Consider the following 26,535-nt stretch of genomic DNA (forward strand, 5'->3'; position numbering starts at 1 on the left):
TGAGTACAGTGTTGAATACATACAATAACAACATCCTACAGAGAAATTCAACAGACCAAGAGGATATATTGTATCTAGAAAACTCCATGGGGTAAAAAAAAACAACTCATCAACTGAACTTGAAGTGACGTGTCTTCTCTTACCCTCTGACTTCATTGTACTCAGTCAGGATTGTTCTTAGCTGCTCTATGCCTGTACACTCTATGCAACACTGACTCGACACCAGCACAACGTTGTCAATGTTAGTCAAACAGTGAATGTTCCTACCTGCCGTACAAGCGCAGGTGCAATAGTTTTATTGATATGATCAACGGCTTTTGAGACACCTGCAGAGGGGACAAGCAAAGCGTCACGACCCAGGGAGAAGTAGACCATGCAAGAGCAGCAGGCATTACTAGGCGATCACAGAGCAAGCCTTAGATCTCGCTAATATTATCTGCTGTGGTGGCAGCAACTAGGCTGGTTAAACAAACGTCAAGTGGAATGATCTACTATTGGGATCATGGGGTAATCACAGAAATAGAATGACAATATGGCCGCCGGTCGGTCCACCCGTCACGGAACTTTGACTTGGAGGAATGTCCCTTCTAGTCATTATATTTTTATGGCCGTAATAACGATTTAGAAAATCTGTGATCGTCTGTGAATGCCTGCCACAGAGGTTAGTTACTTGTCAAATCATGGCAAACCCACTTGAAAGTCATGCTTTCATCAACCAGTTCATTTCAGTGTTATCTCTGTCTTACTCCTGTGTATTTACCTGGTTACACAGAGCTGGGGCCAAGAACTCATTAATATGTTTAACAGCCCTTTTCACCCCTGACAGGAGGAGAGAAGGATGAAGTGTCAGAGAAAAGAATGATGAAGAACGAAGGAAATATAGAACACATGTAATGGAAAAAATGTATAGAGTGAGCTGTGTACTAGCCCGGTCCCAGATGTGTCTGTGCTGTCTTGCCAACTCCTATGGTTATTACCATGGCAACCACACGAGCCGGCCATGCAGCACAGTGAGATCTAGGACCAGGCTAGAGTACATGGACGTTGGAAATGGAAGCAAACATTGGAAACTAGCTATGTCAACAATACATTCTAAGACTAGTATGTTTCTAAAGTCCACTTAAAAATACAGTGCCTATAGTCTAGTGAAAGTCTACACATTTTACTGCCTTAAAATGCTATCTAAAAAGGAAACACATTTAAAAGTGAAAGAAAGTTCTAGAAACATTTCCCAATTAATACAAAAATAACATGTCTTGATTGCGTATGTCATTGGGCAGCTATTACAGCTGTAAACCATTTTGAATAAGATTCTACCAACTTTGTACAACTCTTATACCCCATAATGACAAAAGCGAAAACAGTTTTTTAAGAATTTTTTTCAACTTTATAAAAAAAGGAAAAAGCAGAACTACCTTATTTACATAAATATTCAGACCCTTTGCTATGAGACTCGAAATTAAGCTGATAATTATTCTTTACATTTTTCTACAACTTGATTGGAGTCCACCTGTGGTAAATTCAATTGATGTGACATGATTTGGAAAGGCACACACCTGTCTATATAAGGTCCCACAGTTGTCTGAGCAAAAAACTAAGCCATGAGGTCAAATTAATTGTCTGTAGGATTGTGTGGAGGCACAGATCTGGGGAAGGGTACCAAAAAATGTCTGCAGCATTGAAGGTCCCCAAGAACACAGTGGCCTCCATCATGCTTAAATGGAAGAAGTTTGGAACCACCAAGACTCTTCCTAGAGCTGGCCGCCCAGCCAAACTGAGCAATCAGGGGAGAAGGGCCTTGTTCAGGGAGGTGACCAAGAACCTGATGGTCACTCTGACAGAATTCCAGAGTTCCTCTGGGGAGATGGGAGAACCTTCCAGAAGGACAACCATCTCTGCAGCACTCCACCATTACATTTACATTTAAGTCATTTAGCAGACGCTCTTATCCAGAGCGACTTACAAATTGGTGCATTCACCTTATGACATCCAGTGGAACAACCACTTTCCACCAATCAGGCCTTTATAGTAGAGTGGCCAGACGGAAGCCACTCCTCAGTATAAAGCACATGACAGTCCACTAAGAGTTTGTCAAAAGGCACCTAAAGACTCTGACCATGAGAAACTAGATTATCTGGTCTGATGAAACCAAGATTGAACTCTGTGGCCTGAATGCCAATTGTCACGTCTAGAGGAAACCTGGCACCATCCCTGCGGTGAAGCATGGTGGTAGCAGCATCATGCTCTGGGGATGTTTTTCAGGGACTGGGAGACTAGTCAGGATAAGGGGAAAGATGAATGGAGCAAAGTACAGAGATCCTTGATGAAAACTTGCTCCAGAGCGCTCAGGACCTCAGACTGGGGATGAAGGTTCACCTTCCAACAGGACAACGACCCTAAGCACACAGCCAAGACAACACAGGAGTGGCTTCAGCAAAAGTCTCTGAATGTCCTTGAGTGACCCAACCAGAGCCAAGACTTGAACTTGATCCTACATCTCTGGAGAGACCTGAAAATAGCTGTGTAGTGACGCTCCCCATCCAACCTGACAGAGCTTGAGAGGATCTGCAAAGAAACTCCCCAAATACAGGTGTGCCAAGCTAGTAGCGTCATACCCAAGAAGACTCTAGGCTGTAATCACTGACAAAGGTGCATCAACAATGTACTGAGTAAAGGGTCTAAATACTTATGTACATTTGATATATCTGTTTATTATTTTTATTAATTTGCAAAAATGTCTAAAAACGTGCTTTTGCTTTGGCATTTGGGTAGATTGACGAGAGAGAAAAACCTATTTATAAGGTTTTAACGTAACAAAATGTGGAAAAACGTAACAAAATGTGGAAAAAGTCAAGGGGTCTGAATACTTTCCAAATGCACTGTAGAACAATTGTTGTAATTTTTAGGCAGTAAAATGTGAAGACTGTGCAAGGGGTGTGACCTTCGCTATGCACTGTAAATGACAAGTAAACTAGCTAGTCCAATCAGAACAGGGAGTATTACTAGCTAGTCCAATCAGAACAGGGAGTGTTACTAGCTAGTCCAATCAGAACAGGGAGTGTTACTAGCTAGTCCAATCAGAACAGGGAGTGTTACTAGCTAGTCCAATCAGAACAGGGAGTATTACTAGCTAGTCCAATCAGAACAAGGAGTGTAACTAGCTAGTCCAATCAGAACAGGTAGTGTTACTAGCTAGTCCAAACAGAAGAGGGAGTTGTGCGTACCTTTGCCCAGGTAGCGAGTCTTATCGTTGTCACGGAGCTCCAGAGCTTCATAGATACCAGTAGAGGCACCGCTGGGGACAGCGGCCCTGAACAGACCTGGAGAACACAGAAGATAGGATGTTAATGAGTCTATTTACATTACATACTGTAGGATGAAACCTGGAGAACACAGAAGATAGGATGTTAATGAGTCTATTTCATCTCTATTTACATTACATACTGTAGGATGAAACCTGGAGAACACAGAAGATAGGATGTAAATGAGTCTATTTACATTACATACTGTAGGATGAAACCTGGAGAACACAGAAGATAGGATGTAAATGAGTCTATTTACATTACATACTGTAGGATGAAACCTGGAGAACACAGAAGATAGGATGTAAATGAGTCTATTTACATTACATACTGTAGGATGAAACCTGGAGAAGACAGAAGATAGGATGTTAATGAGTCTATTTACATTACATACTGTAGGATGAAACCTGAAGAAGACAGAAGATAGGATGTAAATGAGTCTATTTACATTACATACTGTAGGATGAAACCTGGAGAACACAGAAGATAGGATGTTAATGAGTCTATTTATATTACATACTGTAGGATGAAACCTGAAGAACACAGAAGATAGGATGTAAATGAGTCTATTTATATTACATACTGTAGGATGAAACCTGGAGAACACAGAAGATAGGAAGGATGTTAATGAGTCTATTTACATTACATACTGTAGGATGAAACCTGAAGAAGACAGAAGATAGGATGTAAATGAGTCTATTTACATTACATACTGTAGGATGAAACCTGGAGAACACAGAAGATAGGATGTTAATGAGTCTATTTACATTACATACTGTAGGATGAAACCTGGAGAAGACAGAAGATAGGATGTTAATGAGTCTATTTATATTACATACTGTAGGATGAAACCTGAAGAACACAGAAGATAGGATGTTAATGAGTCTATTTATATTACATACTGTAGGATGAAACCTGGAGAACACAGAAGATAGGATGTTAATGAGTCTATTTACATTACATACTGTAGGATGAAACCTGGAGAACACAGAAGATAGGATGTTAATGAGTCTATTTATATTACATACTGTAGGATGAAACCTGGAGAACACAGAAGATAGGATGTTAATGAGTCTATTTCATCTCTATTTATATTACATACTGTAGGATGAAACCTGGAGAAGACAGAAGATAGGATGTTAATGAGTCTATTTCATCTCTATTTATATTACATACTGTAGGATGAAACCTGGAGAAGACAGAAGATAGGATGTTAATGAGTCTATTTACATTACATACTGTAGGATGAAACCTGGAGAAGACAGAAGATAGGATGTTAATGAGTCTATTTACATTACATACTGTAGGATGAAACCTGGAGAAGACAGAAGATAGGATGTTAATGAGTCTATTTACATTACATACTGTAGGATGAAACCTGGAGAAGACAGAAGATAGGATGTTAATGAGTCTATTTACATTACATGCTGTAGGATGAAACCTGGAGAAGACAGAAGATAGGATGTTAATGAGTCTATTTACATTACATACTGTAGGATGAAACCTGAAGAACACAGAAGTGAAACATGGCAGAAAAGCACAAACTATGTAGTTCTGTCCTCAATGTTTTGTATTTCTGTATTATGTTTCATGTTTTCTGTGGACCCCAGGTATCCACAAACTGATCTGAAACCAGGTCTGGTATCCACAAACTGATCTGAAACCAGGTCTGGTATCCACAAACTGATCTGAAACCAGGTCTGGTATCCACAAACTGACTTGAAACCAGGTCTGGTATCCACAAACTGACTTGAAACCAGGTCCGGTATTCACAAACTGATCTGAAACCAGGTCTGTTATTCACAAACTGACTTGAAACCAGGTCTGGTATCCACAAACTGATCTGAAACCAGGTCTGTTATTCACAAACTTATTTGAAACCAGTTCCGGTATTCACAAACTGATCTGAAACCAGGTCTGTTATTCACAAACTGACTTGAAACCAGGTCTGGTATCCACAAACTGATCTGAAACCAGGTCTGGTATTCACAAACTGATTTGAAACCAGGTCCGATATTCACAAAGTGTTGCAGAGTAATAGTGCTGACCTAGGATCAGTTTTGTATTTTAAACCATAATGAATAAGAGGAAGGACCTGATCCTAGATGGGCACTCCTATTCTGAGACGCTTTGTAAATATGGGGCTAGACTAGATTACTGATCCAGTTCCTAACACATTGACCGATCCAGACTACATAACTGACTCCAAACTAGTTACTGATCCAGACTATATTACTGATCCAGACTATATTACTGATCCAGACTATATTACTGAACCAGTTCCTATTCACAAACTGATCTAAACCAGGTCTGTTATTCCAGACTATATTAATGATCCAGACTACATTACTGATCCAGACTATATTACTGAACCAGACTATATTACTGATCCAGACTATATTACAAAGTGTTGCAGACTATAGTACTGACCAGGATCAGTTTTGTCCAGATTTTAAACCAGACTATGAATAAGAGGAAGGACCTGATTCCTAGATGGGCACTCCTATTCTGATCCAGACTATATTAAACTGGGCCAGACTATATTACTGATCCAGACTATATTACTGATCTAGATTATATTACTGATCCAGACTACATTACTGATCCAGACTATATTACTGATCCAGACTATATTACTGATCCAGACTACATTACTGATCCAGACTATATTACTGATCCAGACTATATTACTGATCCAGACTACATTACTGATCCAGACTATATTACTGATCCAGACTATATTACTGATCCAGACTATATTACTGATCTACTGATCCAGACTATATTACTGATTCAGACTATATTACTGATTCAGACTATATTACTGATCCAGACTATATTACTGATCCAGACTATATTACTGATCCAGACTATATTACTGATCCAGACTATATTACTGATCCAGACTATATTACTGATCCAGACTATATTACTGATCCAGACTATATTACTGATCCAGACTATATTACTGATCCAGACTATATTACTGATCCAGACTATATTACTGATCCAGACTATATTACTGATCCAGACTATATTACTGATCCAGTTCCTAACACATTGACTGATCTAGACTAGATTACTGATCCAGACTATATTACTGATCCAGACTATATTACTGATCCAGACTATATTACTGATCCAGACTATATTACTGATCCAGACTATATTACTGATCCAGACTATATTACTGATCCAGACTATATTACTGATCCAGACTATATTACTGATCCAGACTATATTACTGATCCAGACTATATTACTGATCCAGACTATATTACTGATCCAGACTATATTACTGATTCAGACTATATTACTGATCCAGACTATATTACTGATCCAGACTATATTACTGATCCAGACTACATTACTGATCCAGACTATATTACTGATCCAGACTAACACATTGACTGATCCAGTTCCTAACACATTGACTGATCCAGACTATATTACTGATCCAGTTACTGATCCAGACTACATTGACTGATCCAGACTATATTACTGATCCAGACTATATTACTGATCCAGACTATATTACTGATCCAGACTATATTACTGATCCAGTTACTGATCCAGACTATTGACTGATCCAGACTATATTACTGATCCAGTTCTGATCCAGACTACATTACTGATCCAGACTATATTACTGATCCAGACTACATTACTGATCCAGACTATATTACTGATCCAGACTACATTACTGATCCAGACTATATTACTGATCCAGACTATATTACTGATCCAGACTATATTACTGATCCAGACTATATTACTGATCCAGACTATATTACTGATCCAGACTATATTACTGATCCAGACTACATTACTGATTCAGTTACCCAACACTTTGACTGATCCAGACTATATTACTGATCCAGACTACATTACTGATCCAGACTATATTACTGATCCAGACTATATTACTGATCCAGACTATATTACTATCCAGACTATATTACTGATTCAGACTACATTACTGATCCAGACTATATTACTGATCCAGTTATTACTATCCAGACTATTTACTGATTCAGACTATATTACTGATCCAGACTACATTACTGATCCAGACTATATTACTGATCCAGACTATATTACTGATCCAGACTATATTACTGATTCAGACTATATTACTGATCCAGACTATATTACTGATCCAGACTATATTACTGATCCAGACTACATTACTGATCCAGACTATATTACTGATCCAGACTATATTACTGATCCAGACTATATTACTGATCCAGACTATATTACTGATCCAGACTATATTACTGATCCAGACTATATTACTGATCCAGACTATATTACTGATCCAGACTATATTACTGATCCAGACTATATTACTGATCCAGACTACATTACTGATCCAGACTATATTACTGATCCAGACTATATTACTGATCCAGACTATATTACTGATCCAGACTATATTACTGATCCAGACTATATTACTGATCCAGACTACATTACTGATCCAGACTATATTACTGATCCAGACTATATTACTGATCCAGACTATATTACTGATCCAGACTATATTACTGATCCAGTAATAACAATAATATCAATATAAATTAAAATAATAATATTTGGTTATAATATGATGTCTTTCTATTTGGCATTTATGTAGTGAAATCAACAGGAAAGAATTCCATCACTCATACGTTAATCCCATTTTGTTTCCTGAAAAGAGAGAGGGAGGGTCGCTGCCTGGTCGACATGCTAAGCAGATCAATGTGATGTAACAGGCTTGAACAACGAAGCAAAGCTCTCTACTGATTATCACACACACACACACCTCCAGGATGCGACTGCTGTCTCGACCTCAGCTACACACCAAGGTCAGACATTTTAGAATCAACCACGTGAAGAATAGTGGATATGCATATTTGATTCTAACTGCTCATAGGAGACACACAAGTCATCTGGAAATCAGATATGGGATGCTTGATATAGCCTAGCACTAAATCCCAATAAACCTATTCAGATTGATTGAGTCTTAGTGACTTGTTTTCAAGTCAGCTTCAATCAAAACAGCAATACAAAGCATGCAACATATTGCATTTTGGTCACATGCAATCTCCATAGACAAACATTGGCAGTAGAATGGCCTTACTGAAGAGCTCAGTGACTTTCAAGGATGCCAAGTATCCAATAAGTCAGTTTGTAACATAGAGCTGCCCTGCTCAACAGTAAGTGATTGTTTTTTTTGTTTAAAAAAAAGTGCCCCTTCTTCTCCCCAATTTCGTGGTATCCAATTGTTAGTAATTACTATCTTGTCTCATCGCTACAACGCCCGTAAAGGGTCGGGAGAGACGAAGGTCGAGAGCCGAAACACAACCCAACCAAACCACACTGCTTCTTAACACAGCGCACATCCAACCCGGTAGCCAGCCGCACCAATGTGTTGGAGGAGACACCGTACACCTGGCGACCTTGGTTAGCGCGCAAGGTGAATCATGCTACACCATCTGACAGTCGGACGGATGAATCTGGGTTTGGCGCATGCCAGGAGAACACTACCTGCCCCACTACCTGCATCTGGGGCTGTTTTTCATGGTTCAGGACCTTTAGTTCCAGTGAAGGGAAATCTTAACGCTGCAGCATACAATGACATTCTAGATCATTCTGTGCTTTCAACTTTATGGCAACAGTTTGGGGAAGGCCCTTTGCTGTTTCAGCATAACAATACCCCCGTGCACAAAGCATACAGAAACGGTTTGTTGAGATCGGTGTGGAAGAACTTGAATGGCCTACACAGAGCCCTGACCTCAACCACATCGAACATCCATTGGGATGAATTGGAAAGCCGACTGCGAGCCAGGCCTGAATTCACCCTTCAACCCGAGAATAATACTGCAGTAAGTTAAACTTTTGAACTCATAGGTCTGCTTTTTTTTTGGGGTTACAGTGGGGTTAACTGCCTGTTCAGGGCAGAACAGTTTAGAACAAATTCTTATTTTTGTGGGAACCTTGTCAGCTCAGGGGTTTGAACTTGCAACCTTCCGGTTACTAGTCCAGCGTTCTAACCACTAGGCTACCCTGCCGACACGTTACATCTGGCGACCCTTTCTGATCCAACAATACCATTATTATACAGCAGCAGACTTGTGCATCCCAAATGGCACCTTATTCCCTGTTCACTATATCAGTGTTTCCCAACTCTGATCTAGGCACTCGAGTACCACCAATAGTACATCTTCTTTTTTTCCGTGTCCATGGACAAGTACACCTGATTCTACTTGTCAACCAATCATCAAGCAAGTTGAATCAGGTGTTTGTCTGGGGGCTGCAGTTGGGGGTCCTGGAGGACTGGAGTTGGACTGTTAGGGGTACTGGAGGACTGGAGTTGGACTGTTGGGGGTACTGGAGGACTGGAGTTGGACTGTTGGGGGTACTGGAGGACTGGAGTTGGACTGTTGGGGGTACTGGAGGACTGGAGTTGGACTGTTGGGGGTACTGGAGGACTGGAGTTGGACTGTTAGGGGTCCTGGAGGACTGGAGTTGGACTGTTAGGGGTACTGGAGGACAGGATTTAGACTGTTAGGGGTACTGGAGGACAGGATTTAGACTGTTAGGGGTCCTGGAGGACTGGAGTTGGACTGTTAGGGGTACTGGAGGACTGGAGTTGGACTGTTGGGGGTCCTGGAGGACTGGAGTTGGACTGTTGGGGGTCCTGGAGGACTGGAGTTGGACTGTTAGGGGTACTGGAGGACAGGATTTAGACTGTTGGGGGTCCTGGAGGACTGGAGTTGGACTGTTGGGGGTCCTGGAGGACTGGAGTTGGACTGTTGGGGGTCCTGGAGGACTGGAGTTGGACTGTTGGGGGTCCTGGAGGACTGGAGTTGGACTGTTGGGGGTCCTGGAGGACTGGAGTTGGACTGTTGGGGGTACTGGAGGACTGGAGTTGGACTGTTGGGGGTCCTGGAGGACTGGAGTTGGACTGTTAGGGGTACTGGAGGACTGGAGTTGGACTGTTAGGGGTCCTGGAGGACTGGAGTTGGACTGTTGGGGGTACTGGAGGACTGGAGTTAGACTGTTGGGGGTCCTGGAGGACTGGAGTTGACTGTTGGGGGTCCTGGAGGACTGGAGTTGGACTGTTGGGGGTCCTGGAGGACTGGAGTTGGACTGTTGGGGGTCCTGGAGGACTGGAGTTGGACTGTTGGGGGTACTGGAGGACTGGAGTTGACTGTTGGGGGTCCTGGAGGACTGGAGTTGGACTGTTGGGGGTACTGGAGGACTGGAGTTGGACTGTTGGGGGTCCTGGAGGACTGGAGTTGGACTGTTGGGGGTACTGGAGGACTGGAGTTGGACTGTTAGGGGTACTGGAGGACTGGAGTTGGACTGTTGGGGGTACTGGAGGACTGGAGTTGGACTGTTGGGGGTACTGGAGGACAGAACTTAGACTGTTGGGGGTACTGGAGGACAGAATTTAGACAGTTGGGGGTCCTGGAGGACAGGATTTAGACAGTTGGGGGTCCTGGAGGACAGGATTTAGACAGTTGGGGGTACTGGAGGACAGGATTTAGACTGTTGGGGGTACTGGAGGACAGGATTTAGACAGTTGGGGGTCCTGGAGGACAGGATTTAGACAGTTGGGGGTCCTGGAGGACAGGATTTGGACTGTTGGGGGTACTGGAGGACAGGATTTAGACTGTTGGGGGTACTGGAGGACAGGATTTAGACTGTTGGGGGTACTGGAGGACTGGAGTTGGACTGTTAGGGGTACTGGAGGACAGGATTTAGACTGTTGGGGGTACTGGAGGACAGGATTTAGACTGTTGGGGGTACTGGAGGACAGAATTTAGACAGTTGGGGGTCCTGGAGGACAGGATTTAGACAGTTGGGGGTCCTGGAGGACAGGATTTGGACTGTTGGGGGTACTGGAGGACAGGATTTAGACTGTTGGGGGTACTGGAGGACTGGAGTTGGACTGTTGGGGGTCCTGGAGGACAGGATTTAGACAGTTGGGGGTCCTGGAGGACAGGATTTGGACTGTTGGGGGTACTGGAGGACAGGATTTAGACTGTTGGGGGTACTGGAGGACAGGATTTAGACTGTTGGGGGTACTGGAGGACTGGAGTTGGACTGTTAGGGGTACTGGAGGACAGGAGTTGGACTGTTAGGGGTACTGGAGGACTGGAGTTGGACTGTTAGAGGTACTGGAGGACTGGAGTTGGACTCAGGGTGATGATGTCTCATAGTGAATTTCTAGAAGATCTATGTCCCTAGTTGTAAAATGTGTGATAGCACCGCAGCAATGGCAGCTTCCTCTGTGTTATTACTCTTTCATTCATCCCTCCATCCCATTCACTATTCCCTCATGGATTTGACCCTATCACAAAAATATGTCAGTATACAGGTGTTGACCTTTCCATCACTTATAATGTGGAATGTTCCAGAATGAATGTTACTTATTGCTCAAGTATACCATTTAAATCATACAGTATATAATTCGAAAGCTTGGGTTCACAGCTATCAATTAAGCACATTTTCAGGAATGTTCAGATAAAACAGAACTTTGACCTTCGACCTCTAGGATATATGTCATAATTACCTGTATAAATTGCTTTAAAAAAAAGGAAATCCTGATAGAACCACTTGTAACAACAACGTTTAAAATCTGAAAGGTCATGACATCACCTTTCAAATAATATATAATATAATCAACTTTGAAAGCACCAGCTATAACTATTGTTTGAAGATAGCCCAACTGACATTAAACTGTTGGAAGTTTAGTCATAATAATAATAATAATAATATAGAATTCAACTTTACAGTACTGTGTGTGTCAAATGGTTCCCTTTTCACTACATAGTACACTACTTTTGACCAGGGATCACAGGGGTACACTGAAAGTAGTAGTAGTGCTAAAGTAGTGGCATTTGGGAAACAGCCTGGTTTGTGTTTTCTGTTTTCCAGCGGTGACAGATTGGAAATGGAGGGATTAGAACCTGATGATAATCTCCTACATGACTTCCTCACAATGAAGAATGTCATAAAAAACTTGACGTTACAGGATTTAATTCAGCTTCTTGCCTTCACCTGATTTTATATCTTTGGGTGTGATAAGAAGTATGTTGCCTTGTGTGTCTACTCCCTAGTTTAATGATTAACTCTTAACAGATTGTAAATTAAACTATTAATTTAAATATGTATCTTAGTAAACGTGCACTATGTCTATTCCATTGTCGACGTGCAAATAGAAACATAGTAACATTGATTTCTCAACATTCCGAAAAAGAACCACAAAATAACCACAGTTGGCTACATTGTTGCAGTAACAGATTGTTACATTCTGTAGCTACACCCTCCCACATCTCCTACTAACTTGACCACACTGCATACCAGTGATTGGCAAGCAAACAATAGTGAACTGTCTTCATCTAATAAAAATGGTACAGAAAGGTGTGGCAGAGTACTTCAGTAGTGAGAAAACACTTATCTAGCTGCACCTTGACTTCCTTTCCTCTCCCCCAGACTCACTCACTGCCATTTCTAAATGTCACTCTGTGTGCTACATATACATGTTGACACTTGTCACTATGATCTTAAAGGGCTAGTGCGAGATTTTGACAATCAAGCAATTTTTCTACTTAAAAAGCAATTTTTCTACATCTCTGTGTACAGTTTGAAGAAGTGGAAGGTCGTTTTGCGAGCCATTGCTAACTAGCATTAGCACAATGACTGGAAGTATATGGGAACCGCTAGCAGTCATTGCACTAATGCTAGTTAACAACTTCCTTCAAACTGCACGCAGAGACATTAAAATGGTATCCATGAATTGATCTGACTCTGGGTAAGTAGACAAATCTGTCGTTCTGCCCCTGAACAGGCAGTTAACCCACTGTTCCCAGGCCGTCATTGAAAATAAGAATTTGTTCCTAACTGACTTGCCTAGTTAAATAAAGGTAAAAAAAAAAAATTCTGTTGCTAAATGACTACAGGGGAAACACTAATTCTACTGTATGTGTCTCAGTATGACCAACATTTACCAGTAGGAACTATTACAGTAACACAGTAGAGCTGTCCAAGCAGTGTACCATTACAGACAGTAGCTATTTTCACTCCACCAACGCGATCTGATCTGCCAGCTCTCTCTAGTAGGTTGTAGGACGTACAGTAGGCTACCCTTACCATGGAGCTAACTCACTCTGCCACTTGGAAAGGGACTAGGATATAGGCTAACCTTACCATGGAGCTAACTCACTCTGCCACTTGGAAAGGGACTAGGATATAGGCTAACCTTACCATGGAGCTAACTCACTCTGCCACTTGGAAAGGGACTAGGATATAGGCTAACCTTACCATGGAGCTAACTCACTCTGCCACTTGGAAAGGGACTAGGATATAGGCTAACCTTACCATGGAGCTAACTCACTGGAGCTAACTCACTGTCACTTGGAAAGGGACTAGGATATAGGCTAACCTTACCATGGAGCTAACTCACTCTGCCACTTGGAAAGGGACTAGGATATAGGCTAACCTTACCATGGAGCTAACTCACTCTGCCACTTGGAAAGGGACTAGGATATAGGCTAACCTTACCATGGAGCTAACTCACTCTGCCACTTGGAAAGGGACTAGGGATATAGGCTAACCTTACCATGGAGCTAACTCACTCTGCCACTTGGAAAGGGACTAGGATATAGGCTAACCTTACCATGGAGCTAACTCACTCTGCCACTTGGAAAGGGACTAGGATATAGGCTAACCTTACCATGGAGCTAACTCACTCTGCCACTTGGAAAGGGACTAGGATATAGGCTAACCTTACCATGGAGCTAACTCACTCTGCCACTTGGAAAGGGACTAGGATATAGCTACCCTTACCATGGAGCTAAACCTTATCATGGAGCTAACTCACTCTGCCACTTGGAAAGGGACTAGGATATAGGCTAACCTTACCATGGAGCTAACTCACTCTGCCACTTGGAAAGGGACTAGGATATAGGCTAACCTTACCATGGAGCTAACTCACTCTGCCACTTGGAAAGGGACTAGGATATAGGCTAACCTTACCATGGAGCTAACTCACTCTGCCACTTGGAAAGGGACTAGGATATAGGCTAACCTTACCATGGAGCTAACTCACTCTGCCACTTGGAAAGGGACTAGGATATAGGCTAACCTTACCATGGAGCTAACTCACTCTGCCACTTGGAAAGGGACTAGGATATAGGCTAACCTTACCATGGAGCTAACTCACTCTGCCACTTGGAAAGGGACTAGGATATAGGCTAACCTTACCATGGAGCTAACTCACTCTGCCACTTGGAAAGGGACTAGGATATAGGCTAACCTTACCATGGAGCTAACTCACTCTGCCACTTGGAAAGGGACTAGGATATAGGCTAACCTTACCATGGAGCTAACTCACTCTGCCACTTGGAAAGGGATATAGGCTAACCTTACCATGGAGCTAACTCACTCTGCCACTTGGAAAGGGACTAGGATATAGGCTAACCTTACCATGGAGCTAACTCACTCTGCCACTGGAAAGGGACTAGGATATAGGCTAACCTTACCATGGAGCTAACTCACTCTGCCACTGGAAAGGGACTAGGATATAGGCTAACCTTACCATGGAGCTAACTCACTCTGCCACTTGGAAAGGGACTAGGATATAGGCTAACCTTACCATGGAGCTAACTCACTCTGCCACTTGGAAAGGGACTAGGATATAGGCTAACCTTACCATGGAGCTAACTCACTCTGCCACTTGGAAAGGGACTAGGATATACCAGAGCTAACCTCTGCCACCATATAGGCTAACCTTACCATGGAGCTAACTCACTCTGCCACTTGGAAAGGGACTAGGATATAGGCTAACCTTACCATGGAGCTAACTCACTCTGCCACTTGGAAAGGGACTAGGATATAGGCTAACCTTACCATGGAGCTAACTCACTCTGCCACTTGGAAAGGGACTAGGATATAGGCTAACCTTACCATGGAGCTAACTCACTCTGCCACTTGGAAAGGGACTAGGATATAGGCTAACCTTACCATGGAGCTAACTCACTCTGCCACTTGGAAAGGGACTAGGATATAGTCTAACCTTACCATGGAGCTAACTCACTCTGCCACTTGGAAAGGGACTAGGATATAGGCTAACCTTACCATGGAGCTAACTCACTCTGCCACTTGGAAAGGGACTAGGATATAGGCTAACATGGAGCTAACTCACTCTGCCCTTGGAAAGGGATGGAGCTAACTCACTCTGCCACTTGGAAAGGGACTAGGATATAGGCTAACCTTACCATGGAGCTAACTCACTCTGCCACTTGGAAAGGGACTAGGATATAGGCTAACCTTACCATGGAGCTAACTCACTCTGCCACTTGGAGAAAGGGACTAGGATATAGGCTAACCTTACCATGGAGCTAACTCACTCTGCCACTTGGAAAGGGACTAGGATATAGGCTAACCTTACCATGGAGCTAACTCACTCTGCCACTTGGAAAGGGACTAGGATATAGGCTAACCTTACCATGGAGCTAACTCACTCTGCCACTTGGAAAGGACTAGGATATAGGCTAACCTTACCATGGAGCTAACTCACTCTGCCACTTGGAAAGGGACTGCCACTGGAAAGGACCTAACCTTACCATGGAAAGGGACTAGGATATAGGCTAACCTTACCATGGAGCTAACTCACTCTGCCACTTGGAAAGGGACTAGGATATAGGCTAACCTTACCATGGAGCTAACTCACTCTGCCACTTGGAAAGGGACTAGGATATAGGCTAACCTTACCATGGAGCTAACTCACTCTGCCACTTAGGAAAGGGACTGGAAAGGGAGGATATAGGCTAACCTTACCATGGAGCTAACTCACTCTGCCACTTGGAAAGGGACTAGGATATAGGCTAACCTTACCATGGAGCTAACTCACTCTGCCACTTGGAAAGGGACTAGGATATAGGCTAACCTTACCATGGAGCTAACTCACTCTGCCACTTGGAAAGGGACTAGGATATAGGCTAACCTTACCATGGAGCTAACTCACTCTGCCACTTGGAAAGGGACTAGGATATAGGCTAACCTTACCATGGAGCTAACTCACTCTGCCACTTGGAAAGGGACTAGGATATAGTCTAACCTTACCATGGAGCTAACTCACTCTGCCACTTGGAAAGGGACTAGGATATAGGCTAACCTTACCATGGAGCTAACTCACTCTGCCACTTGGAAAGGGACTAGGATATAGGCTAACCTTACCATGGAGCTAACTCACTCTGCCACTTGGAAAGGGACCAGCCTGGAGTTAAAACTATTGGTGTTATGTCATGTCTTGTTAATTGTTGTATTTTTTGAATTCAATTGATTTGAATGAACATGATAGAACACAGAGAAACAGACAGGCCAAGTGCCGGAATACCTAAAATACCTATTGACTAACACTATCGATTAAAACTATTGATTAACATAGCAGAGCTATTATGAACATCATTGTTTCCACATTGCAATGATATTTGTGATGGGAACCTATGCATTTCAGGACACTTTATTCCAATAAGGCAGTACATGTCTTGTCAACAAACAAGCTATTGTTAACCAAAGCAGGCGTTGTTGACCTTTCCATCACTTATGTGGAATGTTCCGGAATGAATGTTACTTCTTCGAATTCCAAGATCTAATAAGTATTTTTATACTTTAAATTCATGGAGATACAGTACATTTACAGTATTACAACGTTACTACGTTAACAGCCTCATTCTAAAATGTATTAAAAATTTTAAAATGGTCCTCATCAGTCTACACACAATTCCCCATAATGACAAAGCTAAAATATCATATTTACATAAGTATTCAGACCCTTTACTCAGTACTTTGTTGAAGCACCTTTGGTAGCAATCAGTGGGAGAAGGGCCTTGGTCAGGGAGGTCCCTGTGACAGAACTCCAGAGTTCCTCTGTCCTGAAGGACAACCATCTCGGCAGCACTCCACCAATCACTCAACCAATCAGGCATTTATAGTAGAGTGGAAGCTACTCCTCAGTAAAAGGCACATGACAGTCCACTAAGAGTTTGTCAAAAGGCACCTAAAGGACTCTGCTCCATGAGAAACAAGATTCTCTGGTCTGATGAAACCAAGATTGAACTCTGTGGCCTGAATGCCAAGCGTCACGTCACGTCTGTAGGAAACCTGGCACCATCCCTACGGTGAAGCATGGTGGTGGCAGCATCATGCTGTGGGGATGTTTTTCAGCGGCAGAGACTGGGAGACTAGTCAGGATCGAGGGAAAGATGAACGGAGCAAAGTACAGAGAGATCCTAGATAACAACCTGCTCCAGAGCGCTCAGGACCTCAGACTGGGGCGAAGGTTCACCTTCCAACAGGACAACGGCCCTAAGCACACAGTCAAGACAATGCAGGAGTGGCTTCGGGACAAGTCTCTGAATGTCCTTGAGTGGCCCAGCCAGAGCCCGGACTTGAACCCGATCAAACATCTCTGGAGAAACCGGAAAATAGCTGTGCAGCAACGCTCCCCATCCAACTTGACCGAGCTTGAGAGGATCTGCAGAGAGGAATGGGAGAAACTCCCCAAATACAGGTGTGCCAAGCTTGTAGCCTCATACCCAAGAAGACTCAAAGCTGTAATCGCTTTTTGCAAACATCTCAAAAAATCTGTCTTTGCTTTGTCATTATGGGGTATTATGATGTCATTATGGGGTATTGTGATGTCATTATGAGGTATTATGATGTCATTATGGGGTATTGTGATGTCATTATGGGGTATTGTGATGTCATTATGAGGTATTGTGTGTAGATTGTTGAGGGGGAAAAAACTATTTAATCCATTTCAGAATAAGTCTGTAATGTAACAGAATGTGGAAAAAGTCAAGGGGTCTTAATACTTTCTGAATGCACTGTATAAACAACATAAAGGAGTGGGCCAAGGAAACATTGACATCCTCCTCCTCCTCCACTTCCGCCCTCCCCTGCACGAAACAATGAGCAGTATCACAGTGAGTTGGCACTTTATCAGAGCACTTAATCAGAGTGCTTTATCAGAGCGCTTTATCAGAGTGCTTTATCAGAGTGCTTTATCAGAGCGCTTTATCAGAGCACTTTATCAGAGTGCTTTATCAGAGCGCTTTATCAGAGTGCTTTATCAGAGCGCTTTATCAGAGTTCTTTATCAGAGTGCTTTATCAGAGTGCTTTATCAGAGCACTAAATCAGAGCTCTTTATCAGAGCACTTTATCAGAGTACTTTATCAGGGTACTTTATCAGAGCACTTTATCAGAGCACTTTATCAGAGCGCTTTATCAGAGCACTTTATCAGAGCGCTTTATCAGAGTGCTTTATCAGAGTGCTTTATCAGAGCACTAAATCAGAGCTCTTTATCAGAGCACTTTATCAGAGTACTTTATCAGGGTACTTTATCAGAGCACTAAATCAGAGTTCTTCATCAGAGCACTAAATCAGAGTTCTTCATCAGAGCTCTTTATCAGAGCACTTTATCAGAGTACTTTATCAGGGTACTTTATCAGAGCACTAAATCAGAGTTCTTCATCAGAGCACTAAATCAGAGTTCTTCATCAGAGCACTTTATCAGAGTACTTTATCAGGGTACTTTATCAGAGCACTAAATCAGAGTTCTTCATCAGAGCACTAAATCAGAGTTTTTCATCAGAGCACTAAATCAGAGTTCTTCATCAGAGCACTAAATCAGAGTTCTTCATCAGAGCACTAAATCAGAGTACTTCATCAGAGCACTAAATCAGAGTACTTTATCAGAGCCAGACCAATGCTGCCTGCTAGGGACATTACATGTTTGATTCATTAGCTCTTCTAGGTGTTATTCACCGTAAGCTGACAGACTGTTCAACCACTTTAAAATGTATTCATCACTCTAAAGTGATCAATTCAGGAAACCATTAAACAAAACAAAAATAATCTGCAAATCTGACACAGTACAGACAGTAAGTAGTGTGTTGCTAAATATATCCTAGATAATGTGCATTCATGCAACGTTGCTCAAGCTGTTCAAACTGCCCCATTAGAGAGAACAGTGGTGTGTGCAACACTCACGCCACATGACTTAATAATGTAAAGTAGAAGTTCCAAAAATGATTTGGGCAAAGGCAGCGTCTGCAAGGCATGCACCCAAAGTCGAACACAAACCCTTGAGAGAACAACGTTTACAGATAGCCCTGCTCCAGTATTATCTCTTACCTTTCTTGGTGTACAGGTCGACCTCCACGGTGGGGTTTCCACGGGAGTCAAAAATCTCACGAGCGTGAATCTTCAGGATCGACATGGTTCTGGAACTACACAGGAGAGAAGAGAGGAGAGAAAGAGGGTGGAGAGAGAGGAGAGGAAGAGGGTGGAGAGAGAGGAGAGAGGGTGGAGAGAGAGGAGAGAGGGTGGAGAGAGGAGAGGAGAGAGGGTGGAGAGAGAGGAGAGGAGAGAGGGTGGAGAGAGAGAGAGGGAGAGAGGGTGGAGAGAGAGGAGAGGAAGAGGGTGGAGAGAGAGGAGAGGAAGAGGGTGGAGAGAGAGGAGAGGAAGAGGGTGGAGAGAGGAGAGGAAGAGGGGGAGATTGGAGAGGAAATGAGAAAGAGGATGTTAGCTCTAAGATGGCAGCCACCTCACTCTCTCCCATTTAACCAGTGGATACAGTTACTATTAGAAGCATAGTATTTATATCAGTCCTCTGATTACAATGAAGAGCAAAACGTGGCTCTCTGTTCTGGGTCAGCTGCAGCTTAACTAGGTCCTTATGTGTAGTACCTGACCACATGATTGGACAATAACCAAGATAAGATAAAAACTCAAGCCTGCAGGACTTGCTTTGTGGAGTGTGGTGTCAAAAAAGCAGGCAGTCTTGTCACCGTCTTTACAACCATTGAATCTATATGTTTTGACCATGACAGTTTATAATCTAAAGTAACACCACGTAATTTAGTGTCCTCAACTTGTTCAACAGACACACCATTCATTGCCAGATTCAGCTGAGGTCTAGAACTTAGGGAATGATGTGTACCAAATACAATGCTCTTAGTTTTAGAGACGTTCGGGACCAGTTTATTACTGGCCACCCATTCCAAAATTGCAACTCTTTGTTAAGGGTTTCAGTGACTTCATTAGCTGTGGTTGTTGATGCGTATATGGGTGAATCATCAGCATACATGGACACACATGCTTTGTTTAATGCCAGGTCATTGGTGAAAATAGAAAAGAGTAGAGGGCCTAGAGATCTGCCCTGCGGTACACCACACTTTACATTTTTAACATTAGAGACGCTTCCATTAAAGAAAACCCTCTGTGCTCTATTAGATAGATAGCTCTGAATCCGCGATATGGCAGAGGTTGAAAAGCCATAACATACGTTTTCTCAACAACAGGTTATACTCAATAATATCAAAGGATGTACTGAAAACTAAACTGTACAGCTTCCACAATCTTCTTGTTATCAATTTCTTTCAACCAATCATCAGTCATTTGTGTCAGTGCAGTACAGTACATGTTGAGTACCCTTCTCTATAAGCATGCTGAAAGTCTGTTGTTCATTTGTTTACAGAGAAATAACATTGTTTGTTTTCCCAACAGTTTGCTAAGAGCTGGCAGCAAGCTGATAGGTTGGCTGTTAGAACCAGTAAAGGTCACTTTACCACTATCGGGTAGTGGATGTACTTTGTCTTCCCTCCAGGCCAGGCCAGTAATTATTTGTTTTTTTTTATGCATGAATACGATGGCTCACTGTTTGTTGTTAACATTTACTGCCTAAGTATGCCCACTTTGCCAATTAAGTAATCATTAAAATAATTGGCAATAACAAATGGTTTTGTGATGAATAAGCCATCTGATTGGATGATGGAGTTGCATTAGTCTTTCTGCCCATAAGTTTTTTTCTGTCGTTTTTTTCTGTCGTTTTTTTCTGCCTTTATATCTTTGATCTTGGCTTCATAATACAGTTTCTTCTTGTTGTTGTTGAGTTTAGTCACATCATTTCTCAATTTGCAGTCAGTCAGCCAGTCAGATGTGCAGCTAGACTTATTAGCCACTCCTTTTGCCCCCCATCTCTTTCTACCATACAGTTTTTCAATTCCTCGTCAATCCATGGAGCCTCAACAGTTCTAACAGTCCGTTTCTTAACAGGTGTTTGTTTATCAATAATTGATAGAAGCAATTTCATAAATTCATCAAGTGCAGCTTCTGGATGCTCCTCATTAGTCACATCAGACTAACAAATATTTTTTAACATCATCCACATAAGACTCACAAAATCTTTTGTATGATCTCTTATACACTATTTTAGACGCAGCTGTTGGAACTTTGGCTTTCCTGTATATAGCCACTGTATTGTGATCACTGCATCCAATGGGTACGGATACAGCTTTAGAACAAAGTTCTACAGTATTAGTAAACATGTGATCAATAAATGTGGATGATCTTGTTCCTGTAGTGTTTGTAAACACCCAGGTAGGTTGATTAATAACCTGTATTAGTAAAAATGTGATCAATACATGTGGATGATGTTGTTCCTGTAGTGTTTGTAAACACCCTGATAGGTTGATTAATAACCTGAACCAGGTTACAGGCACTGATTAGTGAAGCTTCCTGTTGAGCGGACAGCTTGATGAAAACCAGTCAATATTCAGGCCCGTGCAGATAATACTGAAGAAGTGCTGCTGACAATGTCATGTGATGCACGTGTGTAGAATACCTGTACAAAGTTTCTGCTGTCACGCCCTGATCTGTTTCACCTGTCTTTGTGCTCATCTCCACCCCCCTTCCAGGTGTCGCCCATCTTCCCCATTATCCCCTGTGTATTTATTGCGGTTGCCAGTTGGTTTTTTGTTCGTAGAACCTTCCAGCATTTTGTTTCCCTGCTCCTGTTTCTCTAGTTTCCCTGTTCTGACTATTCTGCCTGCCCCGACCCTGAACCTGCCTGTCGTCCTATACCTTTGCAGAGAAGAATGGGAGAAACTCCCCAAATACAGGTGTGCCAAGCTTGTAGAGTCACACCCAAGAAGACTCAAGGCTGTAATTGCTGCCAAAAGTGCTTCAACAAAGTACTGAGTAAAGAGTCTGAATACTTATGTAAATTTAATATTTCAGCTTGATTTATTTTTTATTTTTTAAGTTGCAAAAACGTATTAATACCTGTTTTTGCTTTGTCATTATGTAGATTGATGGGGGGTGAAAAAACAAATAAATGTGCCCCCTTTTTTCACCCCAATTTCATGGTATCCAATTGTTTTTAGTACATTTAAAAGTGAAAGAAAGTTATAGAAACATTTTCAAATTAATACACAAATAACATGTCATAACATGTCTTGATTGCGCATGTCATTTGGCAATAATATAAATATAATATAAATAATAATAAACTATTACAGCTGTAAAACATTTTTTAATTTGACCCCTTTTTCTCCCCAATTTCGTGGTATTCAATTGTTTTAGTAGCTACTATCTTGTCTCATCGCTACAACTCCCGTACGGGCGCGGGAGAGACAAAGGTCGAGAGTCATGCGTCCTCCGTCCTCAGAGCCTGGGCTCGAACCCAGAGTCTCTGGTGGCACAGCGTTAGACCACTGAGACAGAGCCTGGGCTCGAACCCAGAGTCTCTGGTGGCACAGCCTTAGACCACTGAGACAGAGCCTGGGCTCGAACCCAGAGTCTCTGGTGGCACAGCCTTAGATCACTGAGACAGAGCCTGGGCTCGAACCCAGTCTCTGGTGGCACATCCTTAGACCACTGAGACAGAGCCTGGGCTCGAACCCAGAGTCTCTGGTGGCACAGCCTTAGATCACTGAGACAGAGCCTGGGCTCGAACCCAGAGTCTCTGGTGGCACAGCCTTAGACCACTGAGACAGAGCCTGGGCTCGAACCCAGAGTCTCTGGTGGCACAGCCTTAGATCACTGAGACAGAGCCTGGGCTCGAACCCAGAGTCTCTGGTGGCACAGCCTTAGACCACTGAGACAGAGCCTGGGCTCGAACCCAGAGTCTCTGGTGGCACAGCCTTAGACCACTGAGACAGAGCCTGGGCTCGAACCCAGAGTCTCTGGTGGCACAGCCTTAGACCACTGAGACAGAGCCTGGGCTCGAACCCAGAGTCTCTGGTGGCACAGCCTTAGACCACTGAGACAGAGCCTGGGCTCGAACCCAGAGTCTCTGGTGGCACAGCCTTAGACCACTGAGACAGAGCCTGGGCTCGAACCCAGAGTCTCTGGTAGCACAGCCTTAGACCACTGAGACAGAGCCTGGGCTCGAACCCAGAGTCTCTGGTGGCACAGCTAGCACTGCGGCCACCCGGGAGGCCCTGGGAAATAACAATTTAATCTATTTTAGAATAAGGCTGTAACTTTATTTATTTATTAAAGTCAAGGGGTCTAAACACTTTCCCGAATGCACTGTACATGTACCTCAGTGGGTTTGTTTTCTTAACCCTGGCTTATGAGCTTACCTACCTTACCTTATACATTTACTGTGATGTAGCCTAGTCCTGAGCATTTCTCTGGTCTATTAGCAGCCCAGCTATCCCTTCACATTCCAAGTCTCAAGTGTGTGGAAAGAGAGATTTTAGACCAGACAGAGGCTCTATATTCAGCTAGCTTCCCAAATGCCAACTCTATAAAAAAAACTAGTGCCCTACATAGGGGAATGGGTCACCATTTGGAACACAGCCAAGACCCTGGTTGCCCCTAGAGCAGGGTTCCCCAACCTAGTGGCCAGAGGGACAGATTTGGCCTGCGGAAGTGGCTTTATTTGGCCTCTGTAAATGTTTCAGAATTTTCATTCTTGGACATAAAAGACTATAAACAAAACAGGAAATCAGCTCCCAAGTGATTTTAATTTTTGGACATTTGTTCCCAAGTATTTCCACGCATAATAGAGAGAGACACGTGATTGTATACAAGGTTTGAAATTATCAAATATTATATCAGTTTGGGCTTCTTGCGGTCAATTTTACTGTCTACAAATGATTTGTCATTATGTTCCGGCCCCCTGACCATCCGCTCATGAAAAATCGTCCCGCGGCTGAATCGAGTTGATGAACCCTGCACTCGAGTGACTGGACTATGTAATACAGAACATAGCTTATAGATCTGTTTTTTTTATTTTATCTGTATTTGCCTTGACTTTCAGTTCATCTACCCCTCCACTGTTATAAATGCATGAATGAACCCCATGTTCCAGTCTCAGGCACTAAAGCCTGACAGACAGACACTCCACCAACCAACCCCTTCTGGACCAATGGAAAATACTCTGTCCTTAAATGTAGATCGTGTGGAAACTCGCCACTGGCTAAAAATGACAGAAAGGGAGGGCAGAGGGGCAACTGTCAGCCCGCATTAACAGACGCATACACACAGAGACACGACTCTTGATCTCTATAGCACTCACAGTAATGTTTAGCCTACAGTCGGAACCACACAGCACCTAAAGTCCCCTGACATTTAAGGAAACAAAACATAATCCCTGTGGTAGTAATAACAGCGATAACACATTAAGTTATAACACGTTGTGTTTTTTGTCCGTCTGGCTTCCTAAATGGCTTCCTCACAATGGAAAGAAATTACGAAAGAAATTTGACATTCCAGGATTAAATTCAGCTTCTTGCCTCGACCTGTTTTTCATTATCTCTGAGTGGGTATGACAAGGAAGTTAAAATATCTCTAACAGATGGGGCTCCCGAGGGGCTAACCAGGCGGCACAGCGGTCTAAAGGCACCACATCTCAGTGCTAGAGGCGTCACTACAGACTCTGGCCGGGGTAGGACGCCATTGTAAAACATCATTTGACTTGCCCAGTTAAAAAAAAGTTCAATAAAACCAATGAAGATTGTAAATTAAACTATTAATTTAAATATGTATCTTAGTAAACGTGCACTATATCTATTCCATTGTCGACGTGCAAATAGAAACATAGTAACATTGATTTCTCAACATTCCGAAAGAGAACCACAAAATAACCACAGTTGGCTACATTGTTGCAGTAACAGATTGCTACATTCTGTAGCTACACCCTCCCACATCTCCTACTAACTTGACCACACTGCATACCAGTGATTGGCAAGCAAACAATTGTGAACTGTCTTCATCTAATAAAAATGATACGGAAAGGTGTGGCAGAGTACTTCAGTAGTGAGAAAACACTGTTATCTAGCTATGTGATTGCAACTTGACTCCCTTTCCTCTCCCCCAGACTCACACACTGCTGTATCTAAATGAGTAACATCTCGCCAGCTGACGGTTTAAAATAGACTAGCTACCAAGCTTCAAGACATGGCCAAGCAACATCATGTCATGAATAGCATTCCAAAAACTGAAAGCTCTAAAATGAAAATACAAAAGACCAAAGATATAGACCACTGAGAGAACTCGGCATTTTCGGTGATGATGATGATGATGAAGGGGATATGTCATCAGATGTCATCTACAATGTCATCAGACAAATTGTCTAAAACTAGCGGATATTTTATAACATTTGAGACAAGAAGCAATTATAGTCATTACTAAGTAAACTAATTCCGCAAAATAATAAATACAATACATGTATTAATCTTACCTTTATCAGGCCTAACCGTGTGCAAGGGTAGTGTTCTCTCTCGTTCGGTCGACAGAGGAGGCGCTCGTGACAGTCCACCGTGCTGATAAGTGGACAGAATCCAGGAAGTGATTTCCTCCTCGCTATCTGATTGGCTAGGATGGACTCACGCGGCATATGAGAGTGCGAGACATACTGCACGTTCTCCAGTGGAATCACGACTTCGCCTAGAAAAAAAATATATGGTCTGGGGTCTTTTAAACCTTAGCGTCACCCCCCCAAAAAAACGTAAGGGATATCATGCCTAAAAAAAACTAAATGCAGCAGAAATGTAATAGGCTACAAATTGTTGAATTGATCCAATATGAGAGGTCACGGAGAAGGATGACGTAAACGATGCAGGAAACTGACGCAGAATTGAGTACGTGCAGAATATCAGCTGCTGGTCTCCTCTGCGACATCAGCTTGCATCTCATGTTTCAGTGTCTTTATGTCTCAAACTCTGTAGGTGATTGCACATTTGTTTCGCCGGGTTGAAAGGCAGGCCTGATTATATGTCATTTCTAATTCATCCCGGATGTAAATGGGATTTTATTATGTATGTATTATGTAACAGATTATTGAATCTAGTACCACCTTCCTTATTTACACCCCAGGCTCTACCTTGTAAAGCCATTCATTCCAAAGGAGTGGACCCCAGTTCCATAAACGTGTCACA

General features: G+C 42.6%; 1 protein-coding gene across 2 annotated transcripts in view; it reads right to left on the reverse strand.

Annotated features, from left to right (window-relative positions):
- Nucleotides 1-26,004, reverse strand: part of LOC118360649 (alpha-enolase) — a 38,295-nt gene extending 12,291 nt beyond the window's left edge. Inside the window, exons 1-4 of one of the 2 annotated variants that reach the window (XM_052484586.1) lie at nucleotides 25,839-26,004; nucleotides 19,499-19,593; nucleotides 3,225-3,320; nucleotides 268-326 (exon numbers count right to left, since the gene is read on the reverse strand). In XM_052484586.1, coding sequence (XP_052340546.1) covers nucleotides 268-326; nucleotides 3,225-3,320; nucleotides 19,499-19,583 — 240 coding nt within the window. In that variant the 5' untranslated portion in view covers nucleotides 19,584-19,593; nucleotides 25,839-26,004. Of the gene's footprint in view, nucleotides 1-267; nucleotides 327-760; nucleotides 820-3,224; nucleotides 3,321-19,498; nucleotides 19,594-25,838 lie in introns of both variants that reach the window. The other variant, XM_052484587.1, reaches the window with a different exon arrangement.
- Between the last annotated feature and the right edge of the window lie 531 nt (nucleotides 26,005-26,535).

The sequence above is a fragment of the Oncorhynchus keta genome, chromosome 28 (assembly GCF_023373465.1).
Source record: "Oncorhynchus keta strain PuntledgeMale-10-30-2019 chromosome 28, Oket_V2, whole genome shotgun sequence".
Lineage (NCBI taxonomy): Eukaryota > Metazoa > Chordata > Actinopteri > Salmoniformes > Salmonidae > Oncorhynchus > Oncorhynchus keta.